The following is a 27,785-nucleotide window of genomic DNA, read 5'->3' as shown; positions in this document are numbered from 1 at the left end:
TCGGAGACCGGATTCAAGTAGAAGATTTCTACCTTACCTTGTCTTCGGTGCTTCCCGGTTTCATCCCGGGCGGTCTCCGGCTGCAGGGGGAGAGGGCAAATACCTTCACCACTGCGCTCGAGTGTGCACCCGCTGCCTCCCGAGGATTGGGGGCTAGATCCTCGCCGCGATTTGGCTGCCGGACCAAGGCTTACCTCCGAGGGACCACGGAAATCACCTTGGGAATCTCAACTGGGGGAGGGACCCGAGGGTATCACCGCAGGAGAGCGGGGTTCGTCTTCAGGTAGGTTTCTTCTTTAAAATTTGGTTTTATTCTTTGAATTTGGTTCTAACGCTGTGAGAGCGTGCAGATAGTCCCTAACTGCTATGGAGACGGAAAATACTGAAGGGGTATATGTACTAAGGGCTGATGTCAGATTGAAATCTGATCCATCTCCAACTGCTAGCAGGAGTACACTATACCCACTGGTCCTGAGTCCATCTGCTACACGATAGAAAATGGCTCTGTTCTGTTTCCTCAGAGGAGCCAGAGCTGATATATACTACCAGCTCTCCTACACTTTCTCTGTACCCAGTAAAAAGGTGCTAGAATGTCGTTCTGGGTTGTTCTGCCAGAAATTGTAATGTAATTTTTGCTTTTGGTTTTTTACTTACGTTTTATTTTTTTTTATTTTTTTATTTCTATAAAATTACTTTATTTTAAGTTTTCTTTGAATATATTGTAAACCGCTTCGGTCATCTCTAGCATTTGGTGAAACGGTATATAAATGTATTAAATAAATAAAAAAATAAATTAAGCCTACAGTAATGGACACCAGAAGGGTTTGAATTAGCTCAACTTTTAAAGACTTAGGACATTTTTATTCGAGCGAGCACGGATGTTTGGCCTATGAACTGCATTAGATCTTGAACTTTAAGTTCCTGGTGTCCTGGTTTCTGCAGGTTTGGCTATGTGGTAGCTATGTACAGAATTTATTATAGGAACATTTTGAATGTTTACTTTATTTGTCATAACTGTCATGCCTTTTAAGTATGTACAAATGTTGTACATCGCTTTGAGCTTAGGCATCAGTGATAAAGCAATAAAAAAAAAACAGGCACACAGACACATGAAGTTGTGCCTCTGGCACGTCCTGGGCAGAGGCCTCACCAGCTCTTTTCCTTTTCTGCTCTCATAGTTGGTGAAGAAGCGGAATCCATCAGGCCCAACTCCCTTCAGAAGCAGCATGCGAGCAGAGGGCCGCCCGTCCCTGAGAAGCAGGAGATGGAGACAATTACTCAGCCCCTCTTGCCTCAAAGACTACAATTTCCAGTACATGCTGGTCCAGCTAAATCAAGTCCTGAGAGCTGAAGAGTTTGCCCTTCTTGAGTCCTACAATAAATATGCAGTACAGGGCTTAATTTGTAGACAGAAAGGAAGTGGGAGACAGTGAAATGGGTTGGGCCAGGACCAGATTTGACTTGTGCAAAGGGGTGGGACCAGGCTAGGTGTGAAAACACACATGCACACATGGCTGCCCTTGAGTCAGGGTAAGTAACTCCAACACACACTGTTTTTCTCTGCTTCCTCCAAAAGCTGGGGGGCCATTAGTAATCCAAGCAACTACTGGCTCTGTTCTGTTTCCTCAGAGGAGCCAGAACTGATATATACTCCTACACTTTCTCGGGACCCAGAAAAAAGGTGCTAGAATGTCGTTCTGGGTTGTTCTGCCAGAAATTAAGCCTACAGTAATGGACACCAGAAGGGTTTGAATTAGCTCAACTTTTAAAGATGTGAGCAGTAGTGCCACTCATCAAGGCCAGGGTTGAAGCCTTGACAATTGCTCTCCTGCTCACAAGTTTCAAGCTTGTGCTAAGTCAAACCCTTTTTATGTCTGTTCTTTGTTCTGCAGTGTCTGCATCCATAACACCCCTTTCCTTTCTGTTCCTGCAATACAGGAGAAGTGTGGGGGGGGGGGGGGGAGGGGAAACAAGAATGGAGGGGCTGGAATAGAGAGCAGAGTGGCTGCTCTCGTCTCTGTGTGCTCCAGGCTCAGTCCCTCTTCTTCTCTTCCATGCAGGCTGCCTGGAGGGGAGAGCTGGAGCAGAACACCCCTACTGCTCTGCCTCTTAAGCCTGAAAACAAGCACGTTCCATCCCATTCCCCTACAAATTAAGCCCTGTGCATCAGTATTTGCATATCTGTCATCCAATTCTATGAGGAAAGGCTAAAGAAGTTAAGGTTTTTCAGCTTGGAGAAGAGATGGCTGAGGGAAGATATGATAAGAATATAAGAAAATGCCATACTGGGTCCGACCAAGGATCCATCAAGCCCAGCACCCTGTTTCCAACAGTGGCCAATCCAGGCCATAAGAACCTGGCAAGTACCCAAAAACTAAGTCTATTCCATGTTATCATTGCTAATGGCAGTGGCTATTCTCTGAGGGGCGGATTTTAAGAGCCCTGCTCGCCGGGAAGCCTATTCTACATAGGCCTACCGGCGCGCGCAGAGCCCCGGGACTCGCGTAAGTCCCGGGGTTCTCCGAGGGGGGCGGGCCCGGTCGTCGCGGCATTTAGGGGGCGTGTCGGCAGAGTTTTGGGGGCGGGTACGGGGGCGTGGCCGTGCCCTCCGTACCCGTCCCCAGGTTGCTGCCCGGCGCGCAGGAGGCCCGCTCGCGCGCGGGGATTTACGCCTCCCTCTGGGAGGCGTAAATCCCCGGAGAAAGGTAAGGGGGAGGTGTAGACAGGGCCAGGCGGGTGGGTTAGGTAGAGGAAGGGAGGGGAAGGTGAGGGGAGGGCGTTAGAGGATTCCCTCCAAGGCCGCTCTGATTTCGGAGCGGCCTTGGAGGGAACGGGGGTAGGCTGCGCGGCTCGGCGCGCGCCGGCTATACAAAATCCATAGCCTTGCGCGCGCCGATCCAGGTTTTTAGCAGATACGCGCGGCTCCGCGCGTATCTACTAAAATCCAGCGTACTTTTGTTTGCGCCTGGAGCGCAAACAAAAGTAGGCTATTCGCGCTCCTTTTAAAATCCGCCCCTAAGTGAACTTAATAGCAGGTAATAGACTTCTCCTCCAAGAACTTATCCAATCCTTTTTTTAAACACAGCTATACTAACTGCACTAACCACATCCTCTGGCAACAAATTCCAGAGTTTAATTGTGCGTTGAGTAAAAAAAAGAACTCTCTCTGATTAGTTTTAAATGTGCCCCATGCTAACTTCATGGAGTGCCCCCTAGTCTTTCTACTATCTGAAAGAGTAAATAACAGATTCACATCTACCCGTTCTAGACCTCTCATGATTTTAAACATCTCTATCATATCCCCCCTCAGCCGTCTCTTCTCCAAGCTGAAAAGTCCTAACCTCTTTAGTCTTTCCTCATTTTGGTAGCCCTTCTCTGTACCTTCTCCATCGCAATTATATCTTTTTTGAGATGCGGCGACCAAAACTGTACACAGTATTCAAGGTGTGGTCTTCACCATGGAGCGATACAGAGGCACTATGACATTTTCCGTTTTTTTCACCATTCCCACCATTCCCAGCATTCAGTTTGCTTTTTTGACTGCCGCAGCACACAGAACCGACGATTTCAATGTGTTATCCACTATGACGCCTAGATCTCTTTCTTGGGTTGTAGCACCTAATATGGAACCCAACATAGCATGGGTTATTTTTCCCTATATGCATCACCTTGCATTTATCCACATTAAATTTCTGCCAATTTTCTGTCATCTGCAAATTTGATTATCTCACTCATTGTATTTCTTTTCAGATCATTTATAAATATATTGAAAAGTAAGGGTCCCAATACAGATCCCTGAGGCACTCCACTGTCCACTCCCTTCCACTAAGAAAATTGTCCATTTAATCCTACTCTCTGTTTCCTGTCTTTTAGCCAGTTTGCAATCCACGAAAGGACATCGCCACCTATCCCATGACTTTTTACTTTTCCTAGAAGGCTCTCAAGAGGAACTTTGTCAAACGCCTTCTGAAAATCCAAGTATACTACATCTACCGGTTCACCTTTATCCACATGTTTATTAACTCCTTCAAAAAAGTGAAGCAGATTTGTGAGGCAAGACTTGTCTTGGGTAAAGCCATGCTGACTTTGTTCCATTAAACCATGTCTTTCTATATGTTCTGTGATTTTGATGTTTAGAACACTTTCCACTATTTTTCCTGGCCCTTTTTAAATATTGGGGTTACATTTGCTATCCTCCAGTCTTCAGGTACAATGGATGATTTTAATGATAGGTTACAAATTTTTACTAATAGATCTGAAATTTCATTTTTTAGTTCCTTCAGAACTCTGGGGTGTATACCATCCGGTCCAGGTGATTTACTACTCTTCAATTTGTCAAATCAGTCCTACCACATCTTCTAGGTTTGCACAAGTTCCTAAAAGAAAAGTCCATAAAGGGGACTTAGGTAAATCCACTGCCTGTCACTTTACCCTCCATTGCCTCAGGTACAAAACTTATATTGTAAGCCCTCTGAGGATAGGGAAATACCTACAGTACCTGAATGTAAACCGATGTGATATCTCAGATCGAATGTCGGTATATAAAAATAATAATAAATTTAACATGGAATCTATCGACCTTTTGGATCTTGCCAGGTACTTGTGACCTGGATTAGAAACTGTTGGAAACAGGAGGCTGAGCTTCACGGACCTTTGGTCTGACCCAGTATGGCAAATCTTATGTAATAGGAGCAGAACTTCCTACAAAAGTGGAACCCTCTACAAAGAGACCCATGTCTTACCTGGTGCAAGTAGCCAAGCACATGGCATTGGCTTCTCCAATGGAAGGGCATTCTATAGCCTCCTCTAGCCATATAGCAAACTGCTTGATTGGGTCCAGAGAGGTAAGTTGGTCCTCTTCGAAGGCCTGTGAGAGAAGGAGAAAGCAGAGTTGCTTACCTGTAACAGGTGTTCTCCTAGGACAGCAGGATGTTAGTCCTCACACATGGGTGACATCAGATAGAGCCCGGCACGGAAAACGTCTGTCAAAGTTTCTAGAACTTTGACTGGCACACTGAGCATGCTCAGCATGCCTTCATTCACATGTCCACGCGAGGTCCCTCTTCAGTCTTGTAACATAGAATTATGAAAAAATACAATAAAACTAGGATAAACCCAACTCCATGGGGTGGTGGGTGGGTTTCATGAGGACTAACATCCTGCTGTCCTAGGAGAATACCTGTTTCAGGTAAGCAACTCTCCTTTCTCCTAGGACAAGCAGGATGATAGTCCTCACACACTGGTGAATCCCTAGCTACACGCAGTTCCCTAAAACAAGGAGACCAACAGACACCTAAACAAGTGTCAATGGGCACAACAACACTGGTGCTGTTGGTAACAGAGGAAGACAGCCTGAACCTGAAAAAGAGCCATAGGCAGGAAGAGTTGGGTTTAGAGCTGAAAGAGATTCCTGAGGACAGACTGGCCAAATCTACTGTCGCATCAGCCATCAATATCCAGACAGTAGTGAGAGGGGGAACAAGTGGAGAGAACTCCACATCGCAGCCTTGCAAATTTCCTCCATAGAAACCGCTCGTGAGTGGGCCACTGAAGTTGCCATGGCTCTGACAGAATGAGGCTTGACATGACCCCCAAGCTGCAATCCCACCTGCATATAACAGAAAGAGATGCAATCCGCTATTCAATTGACAGTGTCCACTTATCTTCCAGGGCAACTCCCATCAGGGCATGCTAGAGAGATAAAGTTCCCGGATGGAATAAATGACAGTTTTATGGAGCAATTGGTTCAGGAACAGACGAGAGAGGGAGCAATTTTAGATCTAATTCTCCATGGAGCACAGGATTTGGTGAGAGGTAACGGTGGTGGGGCCGCTTGGCAACAGTGATCATAACACGATCAAGTTTGAATTAATGACTGGAAAGGGACAGTAAGCAAATCCACAGCTCTAATGAGAAAATCAGAAAAACAGAAAAAAAACCTGAAAGGAGCAGCTACAAAAGGTAAAAAGTGTGCAAGAGATGTGGACATTGTTAAAAAAAATGCCATCCTAGAAGCACAGTCCAGATGTATTCCACACATTAAGAAAGGCAAAATTATTACAGGCATGGTTAAAAGGGGAGGTGAAAGAGGCTATTTTAGCCAAAAGATCTTCATTCAAAAATTGGAAGAAGGATACAACAGAAGAAAGGATAAAGCATAAACATTGGCAAGTTAAATGTAAGACATTGATAAGACAGGCTAAGAGAGAATTTGAAAAGAAGTTGGCCATAGAGGCAAAAACTCATAGTAAAAACTTTTAAAAATATATCCAAAGCAAAAGACTGTGAAGGAGTCAGTTGGACCTTTAGATGATAGAGAGGTTAAAGGGGCACTTAGAGAAGATAAGGACATCACGGAAAGATTAAACAATTTCTTTGCTTCGGTGTTTACTGAAGATGATTTATTAAACATTTTTATATACAGATAGCCGTTTACACATCGTACCGATTGGGTATTGGAAGGATGTTGGGGAGATACCCATTCCGGAGAAGATTTTCATGGATAATGATTCAGATGGACCGAACCAAATCACGGTAAACCTAAAAGATGTGGTAGGGCTGACTGACAAACTGAATTAAGAACATAAGAAATTGCCATGCAGGGTCAGACCAAGGGTCTATCAAGCCCAGCATCCTGTTTCCAACAGAGGCCAAACCAGGCCACAAGAACCTAGCAATTACCCAAACACCAAGAAGATCTCATGCTGATGCAATTAATAGCAGTGGCTATTCCCTAAGTCAACTTGATTAATAGCAGTTAATGGACTTCTCCTCCAAGAACTTATCCAAACCTTTTTTGAACCCAGCAACACTAACTGCACTAACCACATCCTCTGGGAACAAATTCCAGAGCTTAATTGTGTGTTGAGTGAAAAAGAATTTTCTCCGATTAGTCTTAAATGTGCCACATGCTAACTTCATGGAATGCCCCCTAGTCCTTCTATTATCCGAAAGTGTAAATAACCGATTCACATCTACTCATTCATAAGAACATAAGAAAATGCCATACTGGGTCAGACCAAGGGTCCATAAAGCCCAGCATCCTGTTTCCAACAGTGGCCAATCCAGGCCATAAGAACCTGGCAAATATCCAAAAACTAAGTCTATTCCATGTTACCATTGCTAATGGCAGTGGCTATTCTCTAAGTGAACTTAATAGCAGATAATGGACTTCTCCAAGAACTTATCCAATCCTTTTTTAAACACAGCTATACTAACTGCACTAACCACATCCTCTGGCAACAAATTCCAGAGTTTAATTGTGCGTTGAGTAAAAAAGAACTTTCTCCGATTAGTTTTAAATGTGCCCCATGCTAACTTCATGGAGTGCCCCCTAGTCTTTCTACTATCCGAAAGAGTAAATAACCGATTCACATCTACCCGTTCTAGACCTCTCATGATTTTAAACACCTCTTTCATATCCCCCCTCAGTCGTCTCTTCTCCAAGCTGAAAAGTCCTAACCTCTTTAGTCTTTCCTCATAGGGGAACATAAGAACATAAGAGTTGTTCCATTCCCCTTATCATTTTGGTAGCCCTTCTCTGTACCTTCTCCATCACAATTATATCCTTTTTGAGATGCGGCGACCAGAATTGTACACAGTATTCAAGGTGCGATCTCACCATGGAGCGATACAGAGGCATTATGACATTTTCCGTTTTATTCACCATTCCCTTTCTAATAATTCCCAACATTCTGTTTGCTTTTTTGACTGCCGGAGCACACTGAACCGACGATTTCAATGTGTTATCCACTATGACACCTAGATCTCTTTCTTGGCTTGTAGCACCTAATATGGAAACCAACATTGTGTAATTATAGCATGGGTTATTTTTCCCTATATGCATAACCTTGCACTTATCCACATTAAATTTCATCTGCCATTTGGATGCCCAATTTTCCAGTCTCACAAGGTCTTCCTGCAATTTATCACAATCTGCTTGTGATTTAACTACTCTGAATAATTTTATGTCATCTGCAAATTTGATTATCTCACTCGTCATATTTCTTTCCAGATCATTTATAAATATATTGAAAAGTAAGGGTCCCAATAGAGATCCCTGAGGCACTCCACTGTCCACTCCCTTCCAGTGAGAAAATTGTCCATTTAATCCTACTCTCTGTTTCCTGTCTTTTAGCCAGTTTGCAATCCATGAAAGGACATCGCCACCTATCCCATGACTTTTTACTTTTCCTAGAAGCCTCTCATGAGGAACTTTGTCAAACGCCTTCTGAAAATCCAAGTATACTATATCTACCGGCTCACCTTTATCCACATGTTTATTAACTCCTTCAAAAAAGTGAAGCAGATTTGTGAGGCAAGACTTGCCCTGGGTAGAGCCATGCTGACTTTGTTCCATTAAACCATGTCTTTCTATATGTTCTGTGATTTTGATGTTTAGAACACTTTCCACTATTTTTCCTGGTACTGAAGTCAGGCTAACCGGTCTGTAGTTTCCCGGATCGCCCCTGGAGCCCTTTTTAAATATTGGGGTTACATTTGCTGTCCTCCAGTCTTCAGGTACAATGGATGATTTTAATGATAAGTTACAAATTTTTACTAATAGGTCTGAAATTTCATTTTTTAGTTCCTTCAGAACTCTGGGGTGTATACCATCCGGTCCGGGTGATTTACTACTCTTCAGTTTGTCAATCAGGCCTACCACATCTTCTAGGTTCACCGTGATTTGATTCAGTCCATCTAATCATTACCCATGAAAACCTTCTCCATTACGGGTACCTCCCCAACATCCTCTTCAGTAAACACATGAAGCAAAGAAATCATTTAATCTTTCCGCAATGGCCTTATCTTCTCTAAGTGCCCCTTTAACCCCTCGATCATCTAACGGTCCAACTGACTCCCTCACAGGCTTTCTGCTTCGGATATATTTAAAAATGTTTTTACTGTGAGTTTTTGTCGCTACAGCCAACTTCTTTTCAAATTCTCTCTTAGCCTGTCTTATCAATGTCTTACATTTAACTTGCCAACGCTTATGCATTATCCTATTTTCTTCTGATGGATCCTTCTTCCAATTTTTGAATGAAGATCTTTTGGCTAAAATAGCTTCTTTCACCTCCCCTTTTAACCATGCCGGTAATCGTTTTGCCTTCTTTCCACCTTTCCATCATATCCCCCCTCAGCCGTCTCTTCTCCAAGCTGAACAGTCCTAACCTCTTCAGCCTTTCCTCATAGGGGAGCTGTTCCATCCCCTTTATCATTTTGGTTGCCCTTCTCTGTACCTTCTCCATTGCAATTATATCTTTTTTGAGATGTGGCGACCAGAATTGTACACAGTATTCAAGGTGTCGTCTCACAATGAAGCGATATAGAGGCATTATGACATTTTCTGTTTTATTAACCATTCCCTTCCTAATAATTCCTAACATTCTATTTGCTTTTTTGACTGCTGCAGCACACTGAGCCGACGATTCTAAAGTATTATCCACTATGATGCCTAGATCTTTTTCCTGGGTGGTAGTTCCTAATATGGAACCTAACATCGTGTAACTACAGCAAGGGTTATTTTTTCCTATATGCAACACCTTGCACTTGTCCACATTAAATTTCATCTGCCATTTGGATGCCCAATCTTCTAGTCTTGGAATTTCAGTTCTTTTAGTAAAAATTTGTAACCTATTAAAATCATCCACTGTACCTGAAGATTAGAGGGTGGCTTATGTAACCCCAATATTTAAAAAGGCCTCCAGGGGCAATTCGGGAAACTACAGACCAGTTAGCCTGACTTCAGTACCAGGAAAAATAGTGGAAAGTGTTCTAAACATCAAAATCACAGAACATATAGAAAGACATGGTTTAATGGAACAAAGTCAGCATGGCTTTACCCAGGGCAAGTCTTGCCGCACAAATCTGCTTTACTTTTTTGAAGGAGTTAATAAACATGTGCCAGGAAAAATAGTGGAAAGTGTTCTAAAGATGGTCAGAACCCACTGGTCTGACATGACACCAGGTCATTGATCCACTAAGAATTGCAGCTGACCTCTGACCAGGGGATCCCCCAGCTTTTGCTCCCTCTCATCCAGTCAAAACCCTGGCTGGGGTACTGGTTGAGGCTTGGGAGCCCCCTGCTGCCTGGAGCGGCCCAGAGAGCTCACTCTCCGCAGATGGGAGAGAGGAAGGCAGGTAATACTTCCGCTGATGATAGAAAGGAGCGCCTTGGGCCATGCCAACCTCCTGACTGAGGATGGCGGTTCGAAGTACTGGCAAAAAAAAAAAAAAAAAAAGTGTCGGAGGGTCTCATGGTGGTCTTGCAACTGAGCCACCACATCCCTCACCTTATTGCCAAAGAGATTATCACCAGTACATGGCAAGTCAGCGAGCCTCTCCTGCAACTCCCGCCAGAAGTCTGAGACCTGGAGCCAAGCCATCCTGTAGGCACCAATCCTGGCAGCCGCAACTCTTGCCGCCATTTCAAACGCATCGTAGGTGGAACGCACCTCTTATGCTTCCCACAAGCAAGGCCCTGTTTGCTGGTGGTCGCACAACCTCTTGCTGCTGTTGCAGCAGTCAGTCTGCCACTTTCTGAACCTGCTTCCAGAGGTTATGGGAGTAGTGAGTCATATAGAGCTGGTAGGAGGCAATTCAGGCTATCAGCATGGTGCCCTGAAAGACCTTTCTGCCCAGTGCCCTTTGTTCCCTCCCAGGAGCAGCCAAAGCATGAGTCTAGGAGCGCTTGGCCTTCTTAAGCATGGACTCTACCACCACCAACTGGTTTGGGAGTTGATGTTTCTCGAAGCCAGTGGCATGCTGCATCAGGTACACCCCATCTGCCTTCCTATTCACAGGCGGCACCATGAGGGGGTGTTCCCAAATCCTCGGAGCAGCTCCTTGAAGATTTCATGGACTGGGACACCCAAAACCACCTTCAGAGCATCCACAAGGCTGGAGGATCTCCAGCATTTTGTGACTGGCATCTTCCTCTGTCATCAGCTGGAACAGAATGGCTTCCGCCATTGCCTGCACAAACCCTACAAGAGTTAAGTAGACCTCAGTCTTTCCTCTGGTGCAGACGGGTCCAAGGGAGGGCCCTCTGAATCCTCCAAGGAGGAATCAGAGGTGTCATCTCCTTAGGTGTATCCTCACTGAAATCAGCCGGGGACGAAGGCCTTGGTGTGCCCCTAGGCCTAGGCGCTGCGGGCACAGATGGCCCCGTAGGTGGATCCGGTAGGGCCGGCCGAGGAGTGGGAGGGTGTAACGGCACTGCAGGTCTCGAAGGGCTTTCATCATCTGAGGATCCATGCAAGAGGGCAGCATCGGGCGGAGAGAGCAACGGTGCCCCACAAGGCATCAATGGTCCCCATGGAACCGGAGCCAGCTGAGTCAGGACGCCGCCGAGGAGGACAAAGACGCTCCACCAGTGGCTCCAGCAGGGATCCCATGGCCATCGGCACCAGCGGAGGCACCAGCTTGATGCCCTACAGGGCCCGATCCACTGCCAGCTGCACCCTACTCCTCCTCAAAGGTTGCTGATGCCAGGACCAGCTGAGAAGGAGAAGGGTTGAATCGATCCTCCTCAAGAGCCTCAAGGGAGGTTGGCACCCGACACTGGAATCGATGGGGACCGCCTTGGAGCCCCAGCATCAATTGAGGGTGTAACCTCCTCGCCTCGGGGACGCTTTGGGAGCACCACGGCTAGAGCCGGTGCCAGCTTGAGCCTGGCTCTGTGCGTCAACAGTGACTGGTGTCGATGCTTTCGTGAATTCCCACTCAGCCAGTTCTTTCCCCAGCACAGAGGTGGAAGGCAAAGATCCAGATGTCCTCAACCTGGAAGAGACCAAGGAGGGAAATCCACAGCCCCCCTTCTCCTCCAGCATTAACGGTGGCAAGGGAACATCGGCCTATCCTTCGTTGTCAGAGACACCGATGCCTATGTTGGAGGCTTGGACCTCCTAGAGCCGAAAAGCTCCTCCATTTTTTTCAAGGTGGGCATGCCAGCCCTTAGGGTTCATCTAATCACTCCCCAAACGTCGTGGGATGCCCCTAGGAAGATGATGCACATATCATGGGGATTTGTGATGGACATAATCTGAGGGCACTGGGAGTACTGATGAAAAGCAGACGATGCCTTAACGAAAAAACAAGGCCGGTAAACAGTTGATGACCTGCGGGCCCCCGAAGGACATCACTACAGGGAACCAACCGCACAATGAAGGAACTGACTAAGGTAGGGGGAACAGAGAGGGACTCCGCGCAGGAACAGGACAACAATAAACAAAATGTGGAAACATTTTCTAGAAGAAAAAAAAGAGCATGAGCTCCAAGATTGTGAGATGACAGCTCCGCTGGAAAAAAAAAAAAAAAATGTGGATTGAGGCATGCTCAGTGTACCAGTCAAAGTTCAAGAAATTTTGACAGAAGTTTTCCGTGCCAGGTTCCATCTGATGATGTCACTCATGTATGTCCTAGGAAAAAAGACAATTGCTCCCTTTTGTGCATAAAACCTCCCCACACAGTTTCTTGTGAATTTGAATATGTTTTAATAGAACTATTGATGAATTATCACAGCCATATGTACAGATGATTGTTATTATCTGTACAGTGGGCCATTTCAGCTGCCTAGTGTTACCCAATAAGGCAAACCACTGTGCACTCTTCCATGCTGTGCTGACAGCACAGCTCTGGCATATCAGCAGCAAGCACCAGCAAACATGTGAAAGATTTCCTGAAGTAGCCTCTCTACTGTGTACCTGCAGTAGTGGCATTGTCTCAGCTGCACTTCTAGTGAAGGTAAAAACCAATCAAACTTGCTCCACCTGGCAAGCACTGAACAGACACAAACAGTCTATAGCTTCTGAACCACTTCATCACCACTTGGTTAACTAACCGGATTTTTAAAACATGTTTCAACTCAACTATTTGAAAAGTGCAACTAGGTTTAAGTTTGATCTGGTCATCAGTCTATCACAAGAGCTGTCCTGCCAATGGTGCTGAACAGTAGTGAAATACATTTAAATAAACCCCTATTTAAAAATCTAGCACTCCACCAGGATGCTTATTGTTAATTTCCAGGATTGACCACACTGTCATGTTATCTTTAACAAGAAGTATAATTATTTAAAATTCTTATATTTCACACTATAATAACTAAGTCATGCTAAGTAGATAACTGTTTAATTAAAATATAAAACAAGAGACATAATTGAACGGGACATTATCAATACAATAAAGTCATACACAATAAGAACATAAACTAAAGTAGATGAAAAAAGCTTCTTAAAATAAGAGGCTCTTAATTTTTTTCCTAAATAATTTCAGTTCCTAGAGAGATGTAACCATTTACTCACTTTATGGCCTTAGGGAAATCTCTTAACATTCCTAAGAACATAAGAAATGTCAACTTGAGTGAGCCCAATGTCCTGTCTCCAACAGTGGCCAGTCCGGGTCATTTGGAAGTACCCTTCAGATCTTAATGAGGAGATCCCTTCCCTGTTACTCCCAGAAGAGGTGACGAACCCCATGTCTGCTTGGCTAATAACTGCCAATGAACTTGTCTTCCAGAAACTTGTCCAAATCTTTTTTTAAATCATGTATGTTAATAGCCTTGACCACATTCTTATCTCTTTCCTAGGTGGTGACTCCTAATACCGAATCAAACATTGTATACCTGTAGTTGGGATTATTTCTCTCTATGTGCATTACTTTGCACTTGTCCATATTAAATTACCAAAGGCCATTGCAGAAAGACTAAATTAATTCTTTGCTTCTGTGTTTACTAATGAGGATGTTAGGGAGATGCTGGTTCCGGAGATAGTTTTCAAGGGTGATGAGTCATATGAACTGAACCAAATCACTGTGAACCTGGAAGATGTATTAGACAGATTGACAAACTAAAGAGTAGCAAATCACCTGCACTGGATGGTATGCATCCTAGGGTTGTGAAGGAACTAAAAAATGAAATTTCAGATCTATTAGTTAAAATTTGTAACCTATAATTAAAATCATCCATTGTACCTGAAGACTAGAGGGTGGCCCATGTAACACCAATATTTAAAAAGGGCTCCAGGGGTGATCCGGGAAACCATAGACCAGGGAGCCTGACTTAAGTACTGGGAAAAATAATGGAAACTAACGTAAAGATCAAAATCACAGAGCATATAGAAAGACATGGTTTAATGGGACACAGTCAACATGGATTTACCCAAGGGAAGTCTTGCCTCACAAATCTGCTTTATTTTTTTTGAAGGGGTTAATAAACATGTGGATAAAGGTGAACTGGTAGATGCAGTGTATTTGGATTTTCAGAAGGCGTTTGACAAAGTCCCTCATGAGAGGCTTCTAAGAAAACTAAAAAGTCATGGGATAGGAAGTGATGTCCTTTTGTGGATTACAAACTGGTTAAAAGATAGGAAAAAAACAGTAGAATTAAATGGTCAATTTTCTCAGTGGAAAAGGATTAACAGTGGAGTGCCTCAGGGATCTGTACTTGGACCAGTGCTTTTCAATATACTTATAAATGATCTGGAAAGGGATATGACAAATGAGGTTATCAAATTTGCAGATGATACAAAATTATTCAGAGTAGTTAAATCACAAGCAGATTGTGATACATTGCAGGAGGACCTTGCAAGACTGGAAGATTGGGCATCGAAATGGCAGATGAAATTTAATGTGGACAAGTGCAAGGTGTTGCATATAGGGAAAAATAATCTTTGCTGTAGTTACACAATGTTAGGTTCCATATTAGGAACTACCACCGAAGAAAAAGATCTAGGCATCATAGTAGATAATACTTTGAAATCATCGGCTCAGTGTGCTGCAGCAGTCAAAAAAAGCAAACAATGTTAGGTATTAAGAAGGGAATGGTTAACAAAACAGAAAATGTCATAATGCCTCTGTATCGCTCCATGGTGAGACTGCACATTGAATACTGTGTACAATTCTGGTCGCCGCATCTCAAAAAAGATAGTTGCACTGAAGAAGGGACAGAGAAGAGAGACCAAAATGATAAAAGGGATGGAACTGCTCCCCTATGAGGAAACACTGAAGAGGTTAGAGCTGTTCAGCTTGGAGAAGAGACGGCTGAGAGGAGATATGATAGACGTCTTTAAAATAATGAGAGGTCTTGAACGAGTAGATGTGAATTGGAGAAATTACTTACTTGATAATTTCGTTTTCCTTAGTGTAGACAGATGGACTCAGGACCAATGGGTATAGTACACTCCTTATAGCAGATGGGAGACGGAGTCAGATTTCATTGCTGACGTCAGCCTACATATACCCATGCAGGAAGCTTAGCTCTTCAGTATTCTCCTCGAAAAGCAGTTGTGGATATATATGTGCTATAACTTGATTAACCTGGCTAACTTGGTTAACTAGGACTGATCAACTGATTTCCAAACTGGAGACCGCCAGTGCACTCAACCGAATAACGCAGACACCCGGCAAGTATGGGTGTCTTCAACTAGGGGTAATAATTGTCTTGTTCTCGGGGTTTGCCACCCGAGTTTTATGGATTCCAGGGCAGCCATGGGTGGGATGCTGAGTCCATCTGTCTACACTAAGGAGAATGAAATTATCAGGTAAAAGTAATTTCTCCATTTCCTATCATGTAGCAGATGAACTCAGGACCAAAGGGATGTACAAAAGCTACTCCCGAACCAGGTGGGAGGCTGCCTGTGGTCCACTTAGTACTGCCCTTGCAAAGGTTGTGTCCTCCCAGGCCTGCACATCCAGGCAGTAGAACCTGGAAAAGGTATGTATGGAGGACCACGTCGCCGCCCGACAGATCTCAGCAGGCGACAGCATCTTGGTTTCCGCCCAGGACACTGCCTGGGCCCTTGTAGAATGGGCCTTGACTTGTAGATGTTTCCCTGCCTCTACGTAAGCCGCCTTGATTACTTCTTTTGATCCAGTGGGCTATGGTTGCCCGCGAGGCCGCTTCCCCCTGTGAAGAACGAATATGTGGTCTGTCTTTCGTACAGATTCAGACCTTTCCAGGTATTGGACTAGGAGTCTGCCGACGTTTAGATGGCAAAGAAGGCATGAATCTTCTGAGTCCTTATGTTCGTCTGGAGATGGCAGCACGATGATTTGGTTTAAATGAAATTGAGAAACCACCTTCAGGAGAAAGGAGGGTACAGTGTGTAGCTGTATGGATCCCGGTGTAAACCTGAGGAACGGTTCCCGGCAGGATAGCGCTTGAAGTTCGGAGATGCGACGGGCTGAACATATTGCCACTAGGAATGCAGTCTTCAAGGTCAGAAGCCATAGTGACAGACCACGTGTAGGTCTGAAGGAAGTTCCCGCTAGGAAGTCTAGAACTAGATTGAGATTCCATAGGAGCACTGGCCACTTTAATGGTGGTCGGATTTGTTTGACCCCTCTCAGGAAGCAGGAAACATCTGGATGGGTTGATAGACTGAAGCCGTCAACTTTGGCTCTAAAACAGGCCAGCGTGGCCACCTGAACCTTGAGAGTTGACAGACATCACCTTTTTTAAGCTGTCCTGCAGAAATCCCAGGATCATGGGGATTTTGACTGTCTGCGGAAGGATCTCGTGGTCCTCACACCAGGCTTTGAATACTCTCAATATTCTTATGTAAGCTAGAGACGTGGAGAACTTGCGTGCTCGGAGCAAGGTGTCAATCACTGCCTTAGAGTATCGGCTCTTCTTCAGAAGAGTCCACTCAATGGCCAGACCGTAAGAGAGAATAGAGTTGGGTCTTCGTGGAGGATCGGTCCTTGCCGGAGAAGGTCACTATGTGGAAGTAGGCACAGAGGGTTCCCCGCAAGAAGTCTTCGCATGTCTGCGTACCATGGCCTTTTTGGCCAGTCTGGGGCCACTAGAAGTACTAATCCCTTGTGGTGTTCTATCTTGCGGATGATCCCGCCCAGTAGTGGCCATGGGGGAAAGGTGTACAGCAGGTCTTCCTGTGGCCAGGTCTGGACGAGGGTGTCGATTCACCAGGATTGCGGCTCTCGTCTGTGGTGAAGAACTTGGGAACCTGAGCGTTGGATCCGGTTGCCAGTAGATCCATGGCTGGGGTCCCCCAGCGGTTTATTATCAACTGGAAGGCTGTGGTCGACAGCATCCATTCCCCTGGGTCTAGTCTCTCTCTGCTGAGATAGTCTGCAGAGATATTGTCTTTTCCTGCAATGTGGGCGGCTGAGATACCTTGCAGGTTTGCTTCTGCCCTCGCCATGAGGGGGTCTATTTCCAGGGACACCAGTTGGCTTCTGGTTCCTCCCTGGCGGTTGATGTATGCAACTGTTGTGGCGCTGTCAGACATGACTGACAGATTCTCCCCGAATCTAGCCTGCCTACGATTCTCTGGCCAAATCGTAGGCAGGCTAGTCTGACTGCTCAGGCTTCCAGTCTGTTTATGTTCCATCCCGACTCTTCCTTGTCCCCATTGTCCCTGTGCAGTCAGTTTCTGACAGTGGCCTCCCCATTCTCACATCCCTGGTGAGCAAGATCCAGTTCGGCGAGGATAGCCTTATTCCTTGTTATGGTTTTGAGGTGTTTGAGTGGATTCTGGGGTACTGCGGCGATGGCCACTCCCACGGGGAGGAGCCCCGCAAGGAACAGCAGTACTAGGCTAGACTCTATACACACAGACACAGAAGATTTGTATTTATTATACACTTTGGTAATACTGCCCAGGAGGTGGCAGCAGCGAGATAACCCAGAAGTAGTCCAGGGGTCCTCGGCAGAGGAGACCTGTCCCACACGTGAATAGATGGTAGGCAGCGCAAGGTATAGGTTACTCACTGAAGTAAATAGCTGTATTGATGGAGATCCTGGCAGGCAGAAGTAGTTGAACTGTAGGCACCAAGGCAGGGAGAGCAGGCCCTCGAGGAGCAAGTACCCTGTATCCCAGATAGGTACCTGAAAGAAAGCATAAGGGCCCCCAAGGAGCGGGTACCCAGGTTAGAGATGAATGGCCCCGAAGGGCAGGGAGAGCTTCCAGCGGCAGAGCAGCTTAGACCAGAGGCAATCCATTCACGATCCTTGCTAACTCAGTTTGTTAGCAAATGAAGGGCAGGCTAAATACCCGGATGGCGTGATGTCACTCGAGGGGGATGCCCCCGAGGTTCCCGCCATGACGTGGATAAAGATGTGGGTGGCGTATGCGCGCGCACCCTAGGAGGCCCTCAGGAGAAACATGACGAACACCGTCGCCGTTACAGGGACACCGGAGAGAGCGGCTTGAAGACGCGGCAGCAGCAATCCTCCCAAGGCTCGAGGAGAAAGAAGGATGAAAGGTGAGGCACAGAGGTCAAAGCCATCTGAGACCGACAGACGCACATTCCTTTGCTCAGGTAGTCCTCCTGTAGCCACCACTGGAGCTGCTTTCGAACCTCTGCTGGTAGCTGGAGGTGCATGGAGTATTTCTGGGACGTCGGATCCCATCGTGACAATAGGGAACATTGTAGTGGATGCATGTGGGCCCTTGCCCATAGAACGACTTCCAGGGTTGATGTCATGAGACCGAGGACTTGGAGTAGTCTCATACTTTGGGGCAAGCATAGTTCATCAGTTTTCACAGTTGACCCAGTTTCCTTCTCCTTGGAGGGGGGAGGACAACTGTCTTGCTTGGTGTCAAACCGGACTCCCAGGTACTCTAGCAACTGGGAGGGCTGTTGGCAGCTCTTGGCTGTGTTGACGACCCACCCGAGATTCTGCAGTAGATTCTTAACTCTGGTGGTCACATGGTGACTTTCCTTTGGAGATTTTGCCCTGATCAGCCAATCGAACAGGTAAGGATGTACGAGGATTACTTCTTTCCTCAGTGTTGCTGCCATTACCACCATGATTTTGGTGAAGGTTCAAGGGGCAGTAGCTAGCCCGAAGGGTAGCGCTCGGAACTGGTAGTGATGGTCCACTATCGCGAAGCATAGGAAGCGCTGATGGCCGTGGTGGACCTGGCAGGCAGAAGTAGTTGAACTGGAGATAGGCTTCGGATAGATCCAGTGAAGTCAGGAATTCTCCCAGTTGTACTGCCCTTATGACTGAGCGTAGGGTTTCCATGCGGAAGTACAGTACCCTCAGGTAGCGATTGATGGTCTTGAGGTCCAGGATGGGCCTGAACGTTCCCTCCTTCTTGGGGACGATAAAATAGATGGAATAGTGACCAGTATTTTGTTGGGGCGTGGGCACAGAGGTTATCGCCTATAGGCTGAGTAGTTTTGTCAGTGTGGTTTCCACTGCCGTCCTCTTGGAGAGGGAGTGGCACGGTGATCTCACAAATTTGTGTGGAGAGATGCTGTGGAAGTCCAGACAGTATCCCTCTCGAATGATGGTTAGGACCCACTTGTCCGACGTTATCTCGACCCATCTTTGGTAGAAGAGGGAAGTCTGTCCCCTATGACTTTTTCCTGTGGATGGGTCTGTTGATTCTCATTGTGGGGTGCAGCCGGGGCCTGTACCTGAGCCAGCTCCTCTCTTGTAGTGTCTGTTTCAAAAGGACTGGGCCCTGCCTGCGGGGCGAGGTGCTTGGTATGTGTTTTTGTACAGTCTAAAACACTGGACTCCTCTGCCCTTGGTTCTTTGGTGAGAGGAGCGCTGGGTTCTTTTGTTCCTGTCCTCCAATAACTGAGGTACTGGGGATTCGCCCCATTTGTTGGCTAACTTCTCCAGTTCACTTCCGAACAGGAGGGATACTTTAAAAGGCATTCTCGTGAGGTTCGTCTTGGAGGTCGCGTCGGCTGACCAATTTCGGAGCCATAGTTACCTTCTGGCTGCCACTATGAGGGAGACGCCCCTGGCTGAGGTGCGCACCAGGTCAGAGGTCGCATCCGTGAGGAAAGATATCGCCAGTTCTGTTTCAGCGGAAGTGGTTGGGTCCCTGGAGAGAAGCAAGCAGGCACGTGTCACAACGGCGCAGCAGGAAGCGATCTGCAGGGTCATTGCTGCGACATCAAGTGACTGTTTAAGGGTGGTTTCCTGACATCTGTCCTGGGCATCTTTGAGTGCAGCTCCTCCTTCGACTAGGATGGTAGTGCGTTTTGAGATAGACCATGGCATCCACTTTTGGGAACCGTAGGAGTTCTTTGGCCATGGGTTCCAGGGGGTATAGGGCTTCTAGGGCCATCCTCCTTTGAAGCTGGCCTCTGGGGCATTCCATTCCAGGTCAATCAGTTGTTGTACGGCCTGCAGCATTGGGAAATAGCATGAGGCCTGACTGAGACAGATCAAAACTGGGTTTGTCTTTGGCTCCGCTGTGGTACTCGCACCTGGAATGGCCAGCGTCTTCAGGGTCAGAGACACGAGAGCTGGTAACTCGTCTTTGGAGAAGAATCGCATCATGGTTCGATATGGTTCCATCCCTGGAGGGAATTCCCCTACCTCCAGGGAGTCAGACTCTTCCCCTGAGGTGTCTGTGTTCCCTAAGAGGAGGCTTTTGCTTGGATGGGGCGTGTCTGGGTAGGTGCGAGAGGCGCTTGGAAGGTCTTGTGCTTCTGGTGGAGACTGGGTCTTTGAAGAATTCCACTCAGGAAAAGGTCCCTGGGTCCCTATTGAATCCAGTGGAGGCCCCTGAGGTGCCCCCCTGAGTAGGTGCCGAGTCGGAGATACAGAGGACCGGGGTACTATCATTGGTGGATCCGGATCCCTCTACTGGTTGTGCAACCTGAAGTGGCGGAGGCCACTTCAGGTTGCACAGCTCTCAGGTGGAGGCTGGGCAGAGGGCTTGTCGTTTGGCTTTCTTGGCCAGCGGTGCCATGATTTGTGTGCGTGGAGTGGCTAAAACTTGTCTGTGCACGTAGGTGCGCACGCCAGGAGGCTTAGTTGTGCGTTCCTGTTGCGCCGGCGATGTGCATGCAGGCTACCATGAGATGTGCACACGGACCTATTTATGCGCGAGCCGCTGTGCGCACAAGTCGGTTGTGTGCAAGGTTCAGTTTTGCAGACAATGCAGCGATCAAGGGAGGGAAATGGCGCTGGTGACCATGCGGGCAAGATGGCGACCCCCCCCCCCCCCCGGAGGGTCTCCACGTGCGTGGACCCTTGCACTGGATCAGGGTCTAGCCTGGACAGGGCTGCTCAACCCGATTTTACAGACGGCGGAAGGACCAATCTGTGCAATTCGAGCCTCGGAGACCTAGAAAAGGTTTTCTACCTTACCTGGTCTTGGCGTTTCCTGGTCTCGTGCCAGGCGGAGAGGGAATTACCTTCACCGCCACGCTCAATTCAACACCCGCTGCTTCTAAGCCACCCTAGGGGCTAAGTCCATGCCGGGAGCTGGCTACCGGACTGAGGCTTACCTCTGAGGGATCTCGGAAATCACCTCAGGAATTCTCGACTGGGGGAAGGACCCTTTAGGTATCACCGCAGGAGAGCGGGGCTCGTCTTCTTGAGGTAAAATTTTCTCTCTTCTTTGTTTTAGAATTGCTAACACTATTCTAGTGTGTGGATGTGTCCCTATCTGATTAGGAGACTGAGAAATACTGGAGAGCTAAGCTTCCAGCACAGGTATATGTAGGCTGATGTCCGTGTTGAAATCTGACTCCGTCTCCCATCTGCTTTCAGGAGTGCACTATACCCATTGGTCCTGAGTCCATCTGCTACACAATAGGAAACTGTTATTTACACTTTCGGATAATAGAAGGACTAGGGGGCACTCCATGAAGTTAGCAAGCAGCACATTTAAGACTAATTGGAGAAAATTCTATTTTACTCCACGCACAGTTAAGCTCTGGAATTTTGTTGTAGGCCGACCAGCTTCGGAGCCAGAGTTGTCTTCTGGCTGCCACGTCGGACGAAACGCCTCTGGCTACGGTGCGTACCAGGTCGGAGGTCGCATCCATGAGGAATGATACTGCTGGTTCTAGTGCTTTGATGGGCGTGGTGGCATTCCTAGTCTTAGAAAAGCAGGCAGCTGAAATGTTGAATGACTGTTTGAGAATGGATTCCAGACGTCTTTCCTGTGCATCCTTGAGTGCTGCTCCTCCCTCAACTAGGATGGTAGTGCACTTAATGACCACGCAGACTATGGCATCCACTTTGGGGAATGCCAGGAGATCTTTGGCCGCGGGATCCAGGGGGTACATGGCTGCCAGGGTCCGCCCCCTTTGAACATGGCCTCCAGAGAGTCCCATTCCAGGTCAATCAGCTGTTGGACAGGTTGCAGCAAAGGGAAATGGCGCGAGGCCTGACGGAGTCCCTCGAGGAGGAAGTTAGTCTTCAGTTCCCCTGCAGCACTTGTGCCTGGGATAGCGAGCTCTTTCAAGCTGTCCACCATGAGGTCTGAAAGCTCGTCCTTGGCAAAGAACCGCTTCATGGTTCGGTAGGGTTCCGTTCCTGGAGGGATTTCTCCTTCCCTCCAGGGAGTCTTGATCCTCATCCAATGTGTCTGAGTCCCCAATGCTGGGGCTTTCGGGTGGGCGAGGCACTTCTCTGGGTTTAGAGGGTCCCGGGATGTTAGGGTCCTTTGGGGGAGGCTGTGGCATCGGAGGCGCCAGTTGCATGTGGACGAAGGTATGTAGGCGTTTGAAGAATTCTACCCAGGAGAAAAATGCTGGGTCTAAATTGAGAGACGCTGCATCCGCGGGGAAGCCAGTTTGAAGGAGGCTCCCGCTGGGGGTAGCAAGGTCTGGTGTACTGTCGGTGGATCCGGATCCCAGTACTGGCTGGGGAGGACCTTGGGGCTAGATCACCCAGGGCCTCCTCACACTGTATACACAAGGTCGTGGCCTCTTCGTGCTGCGCAACTCTAATGTGGCATGCTGGGTAGAGGCCCTGGGCCTTAAGCTTCTTGTCCGGTGGTGCCGTGGTTTGTGTACACCGCAAGAAATTCCTGTTTGTGTGTTCAAGCGTACGCTGGGAGGCTGAGATATGCGCTCCGGGTGCCGAAGTTGGGTGTGTAGGTCAGATGCACGCACAAAAGATGCATGCGCCACTGTGCACACGAGGCTTACTTATATGCCCGGCACAGTTGAGCGCGTGGCTGTGCGCCCGGCGCTGCTTATGGGCGCACCGGTGTGCGCACAAGTGATTTTGTACGCACGGCTCGCCTCTGTGTGCGCAGAACGAATCGGCCGATAATGCGGTGATCCAATGTAAATGGCGATGGCGACCACGCAGGCAATATGGCGACCACCTCGGAGGGTCTCCACGTGGGAGGTCCCTCGTATCGAACCGGGATCTAGTCCTAATAGGGCTGATCGACCCGGTAGCACTGACGCCAGCTGGCGATCTGTGCGGCTATTCGAGCCTCGGAGACCGGATACTTTTAAGAAGTTTTCTACCTTACCTTGTCTCAGTACTTCCTGGTCTCGTTCCGGGCGTTCTCCGGCTGCAGGGGGAGAGGGAAAAATACCTTCACTGCCTCGCTCGAATTTGCACCCGCTGCTTCTCAGCCACACCCGATACTGGGGGCTAAGGTTATGCCAGGAACCGGCTGCCGGATCGAGGCCTACCTCTGAGGGATCGCGGAAATCACCTCAGGAATCTCGACTGGGGGAGGGACCCGTAGGGATCACCGCAGGAGAGCGGGGCTCGTCTGTAGAGGTAAGTTTTCTCTTCGTTTTTGGTTAGAATACTCTAATGCTGAGCAAGTGTGTAGAGAGTCCCAAACTGCTATGGAGACTGAAAATACTGAAGAGCATGGCATCCTGCAGGAGTATATATACTAGGGCTGACGTCAGATTGAAATCTTATCCGTCTCCCAACTGCCATCAGGAGCACACTATACCCATTGGTCCTGAATCCATCTGCTACACACTAGGAATTTTATTTTTTTTTTCAAACTCAAAGTAAGAACAAAAAGAATCCCCACAGGGGTACTTTAAGAACATAAGAAACATAAGAAAATGCCATACTGGGTCAGACCAAGGGTCCATCAAGCCCAGCATCCTGTTTCCAACAGTGGCCAATCCAGGCCATAAGAACCTGGCAAATATCCAAAAACTAAGTCTATTCCACGTTACCATTGCTAATGGCAGTGGCTATTCTCTAAGTGAACTTAATAGCAGGTAATGGACTTCTCATAGAACTTATCCAATCCTTTTTTAAACACAGCTATACTAACTGCACTAACCACATCCTCTGGCAACAAATTCCAGAGTTTAGTTGTGCGTTGAATAAAAAAGAACTTTCTCCAATTAGTTTTAAATGTGCCCCATGCTAAACTTCATGGAGTGCCCCCTAGTCTTTCTACTATCCAAAAGAGTAAATAACCGATTCACATCTACCCGTTCTAGACCTCTCATAATTTTAAACACCTCTATCATATCCCCCCTCAGCCGTCTCTTCTCCAAGCTGAAAAGTCCTAACCTTTTTAATCTTTCCTCATAGGGGAGCTGTTCCATTCCCCTTATTTTGGTAGCCCTTCTCTGTACCTTCTCGATCGCAATTATATCTTTTTTGAGATGCGGTGACCAGAATTGTACACAGTATTCAAGGTGCGGTCTCACAATGGAGCGATACAGAGGCATTATGACATTTTCCGTTTTATTCACCATTCCCTTTCTAATAATTCCCAACATTCTGTTTGCTTTTTTGACTGCCGCAGCACACTGAACCGACAATTTCAATGTGTTATCCACTATGATGCCTAGATCTCTTTCTTGGGTAGTAGCACCTAATATGGAACCCAACATTGTGTAATTATAGCATGGGTTATTTTTCCCTATATGCATCACCTTGCACTTATCCACATTAAATGTCATCTGCCATTTGGATGCCCAATTTTCCAGTCTCACAAGGCCTTCCTGCAATTTATCACAATCTGCTTGTGATTTAACTACTCTGAACAATTTTGTGTCATCTGCAAATTTGATTATCTCACTCGTCGTATTTCTTTCCAGATCATTTATAAATATATTGAAAAGTAAGGGTCCCAATACAGATCTCTAAGGCACTCCACTGTCCACTCCCTTCCACTGAGAAAATTGTCCATTTAGTCCTACTCTCTGTTTCTTGTCTTTTAGCCAGTTTGCAATCCACGAAAGGACATCGCCACCTATCCCATGACGTTTTACTTTTCCTTTAGGAGGCGCTGGAAGAGGGCTTCGGGGAGCAGAGGGAACCAGTCCCCTGGCTATCCAAGAGCTCTACAGCCGGGGGTATCCAACCCCCCGTTCACCCTGCTCCACCCAAGGGATGGAGCGTGATGGGAATTTCACACCTCGGGAAGCCCCCAGTCCAGAGCTGCAGGATGCACGACCACCATCTGCTGGAGACAGAGAAATACTGAGGAGCTGCAGATGGCACCAGTTATATAGCCAGGCCTCGAAGTTTGTTCTCTGCCTACATCTGGTGGTAGGAGGATATAACCGCAGTGGTCTGGACTGATCTGGGTATTTATTTATTTATTTTTAACTTTTCTATACTGACGTTCATATATAAAATACATATCACATCGGTTTACAATGCAACAGCAAAATTCGCTCGGGGGGGGGGCGATACAATGAACAGGAGATACAATAAACAGTGGCGAGGGGGTAATAAACTTTACAAGTAACAGCTGAATTGAGAACTGAACAAAGAAAGCAATGAACTGTGAAATTTGCACAGTGCGATACAAGGACCAAGGGGTATGATTAACTGTAGCGAGGGGATTATCAAGGATAATTAAGGATTACTCAAGGATTTTAATTCATTACGAATTTATTGTTTATATCCCAGTTCTTATCTCCTGTTCTTTGTAAGACTCTAGTCAGTCATTTCATCTGTTGTCTGTAAACCGAAGTGCTTAGTGATTCTATCTCTAGAACCTCGGTATATAAAAAATGTTAAATAAAATAAATAAATAAATTATCAAATCTTTATAAGTAATATCAGAATTGAGAACTGAGAGGTTCCTAGGTTGAAGCATTGAGCGACTAGCATTTGAATGCAATAAGGTCAAGTGACAGGGCCCAGCCGAAAAGGTCAGAAGTGAACCAAGGGCCATCCTTAAAATTACCAAAATTACAATACACTTACAGAATTGAATGACATAGCTTAAGTAAGATAGGGAGTAAAACTGATGTATAGCTAGACATAAAGGAGCTTGAATACACAGATTTTTAATGGAGAGTGTCCCGGACTGAGAGCTGTTGAACCCACTAAAATGCGGATTACAGTAAGCGAACATATGCATGATATGGGAAGAAGAGGTTGTGGAGAATAAACAATAGTAAGAGCAAAGGTCTGACTGAAAGAGAGGGTATGTTAAGTGTCCGTAAAGGCTTGGCTGAATAGCCATGTTTTGAGTTTTTTTTTGTTTTTTTTTAATGCAGATGGGCACGGTTCTTGTTTGAGATCGGGTGGAAGCGCATTCCATTGATGGGGTCCTGCTGTCGATAAGGATGTTTTCGCTTGGGGGGGGGGGGCGACATACAATGTGTCTTTGTAGGCTCTTCTGATCGGTCTAGATGAGGTATGCGGTCTTAGATGGATAGCTGAATTGAGAGAGGGAAGGTTGTGCTTAGCTTTGTGTATAATTGTGAGGACTTTGAAGAGAATACTGGATTTAATGGGCAGCCAATGGAGGAACTGAAAGGTGGGGGTGATGTGATCCCTTTTTTTGGTGTTGGTGAGAATCCTAGCTGCTGAATTCTGCACCATCTGGAGCGGTTTGATGGTGTTAGCAGGGAGACCGAGAAGAAGGGAGTTGCAATAGTCAAGTTTCGACAGGATGATGGATTGCAGCACCATTCTGAAGTCACGGAAGTAAAGGAGTGGTTTTAGTTTCTTAAAGGACTTGCAGTTTGTAAAAGCATTCCTTTGTGGTAGTGTTAACAAATTTCTTTAGGTTAAGCTGGTTGTCCAAGATAATGCCTGGGTCTCTAACAGCTGGGGAGTGATTTATGTTTGTGTTGGATAATTGGGAAGAGAAAGGTGAGGAAGGATGAGAGCTGGGGTCTTCTTGAGAGATGATAAGAATCTCCATCTTGTTGGTGTTGAGGACCAGGTTGATGCTGGAAAGAAGGTGGATAATTGACTGCAGGCAGTTGTTCCAGTGGTTAAGGGTTTTTTGAAGAGAAGGGTATGTCCAGGAATGATAGATTACAGATTACTAGTTATAGTTCTGAAATAAGGCTGGGATGAATACCGTCAGGTTCCTGTGATTTTATTGATTTATTATTTTACTGCTGTAGAAAATACATACATATCCATTTATTTATTACTCTTTAGTTTACTCTACTACATGATTTGCTTGGGTTGCATTTACATCCTTATTCTCTTTCACTGCAGCCTCTTGTGGGGCAAACAAGGGCTGTTCTGATTTTAAAGCAGGCAGGGCAGTTCTACCAGCGGGCTCCAGATTTTCAGGACAGGTGATCCAATCCTGCTTTTATGTCACTACCTTATTAACTTGTAGTTCTGATGTCCTCATTGATCTCCCTCTAGAAAGTCCAGGCACGTGGAGTAAAGCCAGGGCTGAATCAGCCTGGGCCCTCCCTGGCAACCTCGGTCATTCCGGCAGTGAGCCCCTTTACCCCTTACAGGGCCCGGACTCTCAGACCCTCTCACCCTCCGCCCACGACCACAAGCTCCAGAATGCGCAACCCAAGGTGCTCACGAGACTCGGCGCTAGGATCCCGCAGCATGCTGGGACTTGTAGTTTCCGGCCAAGCACTGAAACTAACCTCCTGGGCCCCGCGATAATTCTTCCTCATGGATTCCAAGTTCATGACTCCAGCTTCACGCGGTGCCGTACAGGACACAGAAACGGACCGAACTGACACCACAGCACCAATCCTCCAAGCCAAGCCTGCTACCCTCGTTAGCGCACTGCGAAGCATTATAACGTCATCACGCCTGCCGCGCACACCAGAGCTCTCGTTCCGTCGCGCTGGAAATGGGAGGCTGAGAGTTTCTTTCCGCTGACGAAGATAAA

The 27,785-nt window shown here is 46.8% G+C and overlaps 1 protein-coding gene across 2 annotated transcripts in view; it reads right to left on the bottom strand.

Moving 5' to 3' along the window:
• Positions 1 to 27,724, bottom strand: part of PNPO (pyridoxamine 5'-phosphate oxidase) — a 38,908-nt gene extending 11,184 nt beyond the window's left edge. Inside the window, exons 1-3 of one of the 2 annotated variants that reach the window (XM_029572579.1) lie at positions 27,535 to 27,724; positions 4,743 to 4,867; positions 1,151 to 1,250 (exon numbers count right to left, since the gene is read on the bottom strand). In XM_029572579.1, coding sequence (XP_029428439.1) covers positions 1,151 to 1,250; positions 4,743 to 4,867; positions 27,535 to 27,690 — 381 coding nt within the window. In that variant the 5' untranslated portion in view covers positions 27,691 to 27,724. Of the gene's footprint in view, positions 1 to 1,150; positions 1,251 to 4,742; positions 4,868 to 27,251; positions 27,426 to 27,534 lie in introns of those variants that run through there. The other variant, XM_029572580.1, reaches the window with a different exon arrangement.
• Between the last annotated feature and the right edge of the window lie 61 nt (positions 27,725 to 27,785).

This window comes from Rhinatrema bivittatum, chromosome 12, assembly GCF_901001135.1.
Source record: "Rhinatrema bivittatum chromosome 12, aRhiBiv1.1, whole genome shotgun sequence".
Lineage (NCBI taxonomy): Eukaryota > Metazoa > Chordata > Amphibia > Gymnophiona > Rhinatrematidae > Rhinatrema > Rhinatrema bivittatum.
Note: the sequence above shows the minus strand (reverse complement) of the source record. Positions and strands in the feature narration are given on the sequence as shown.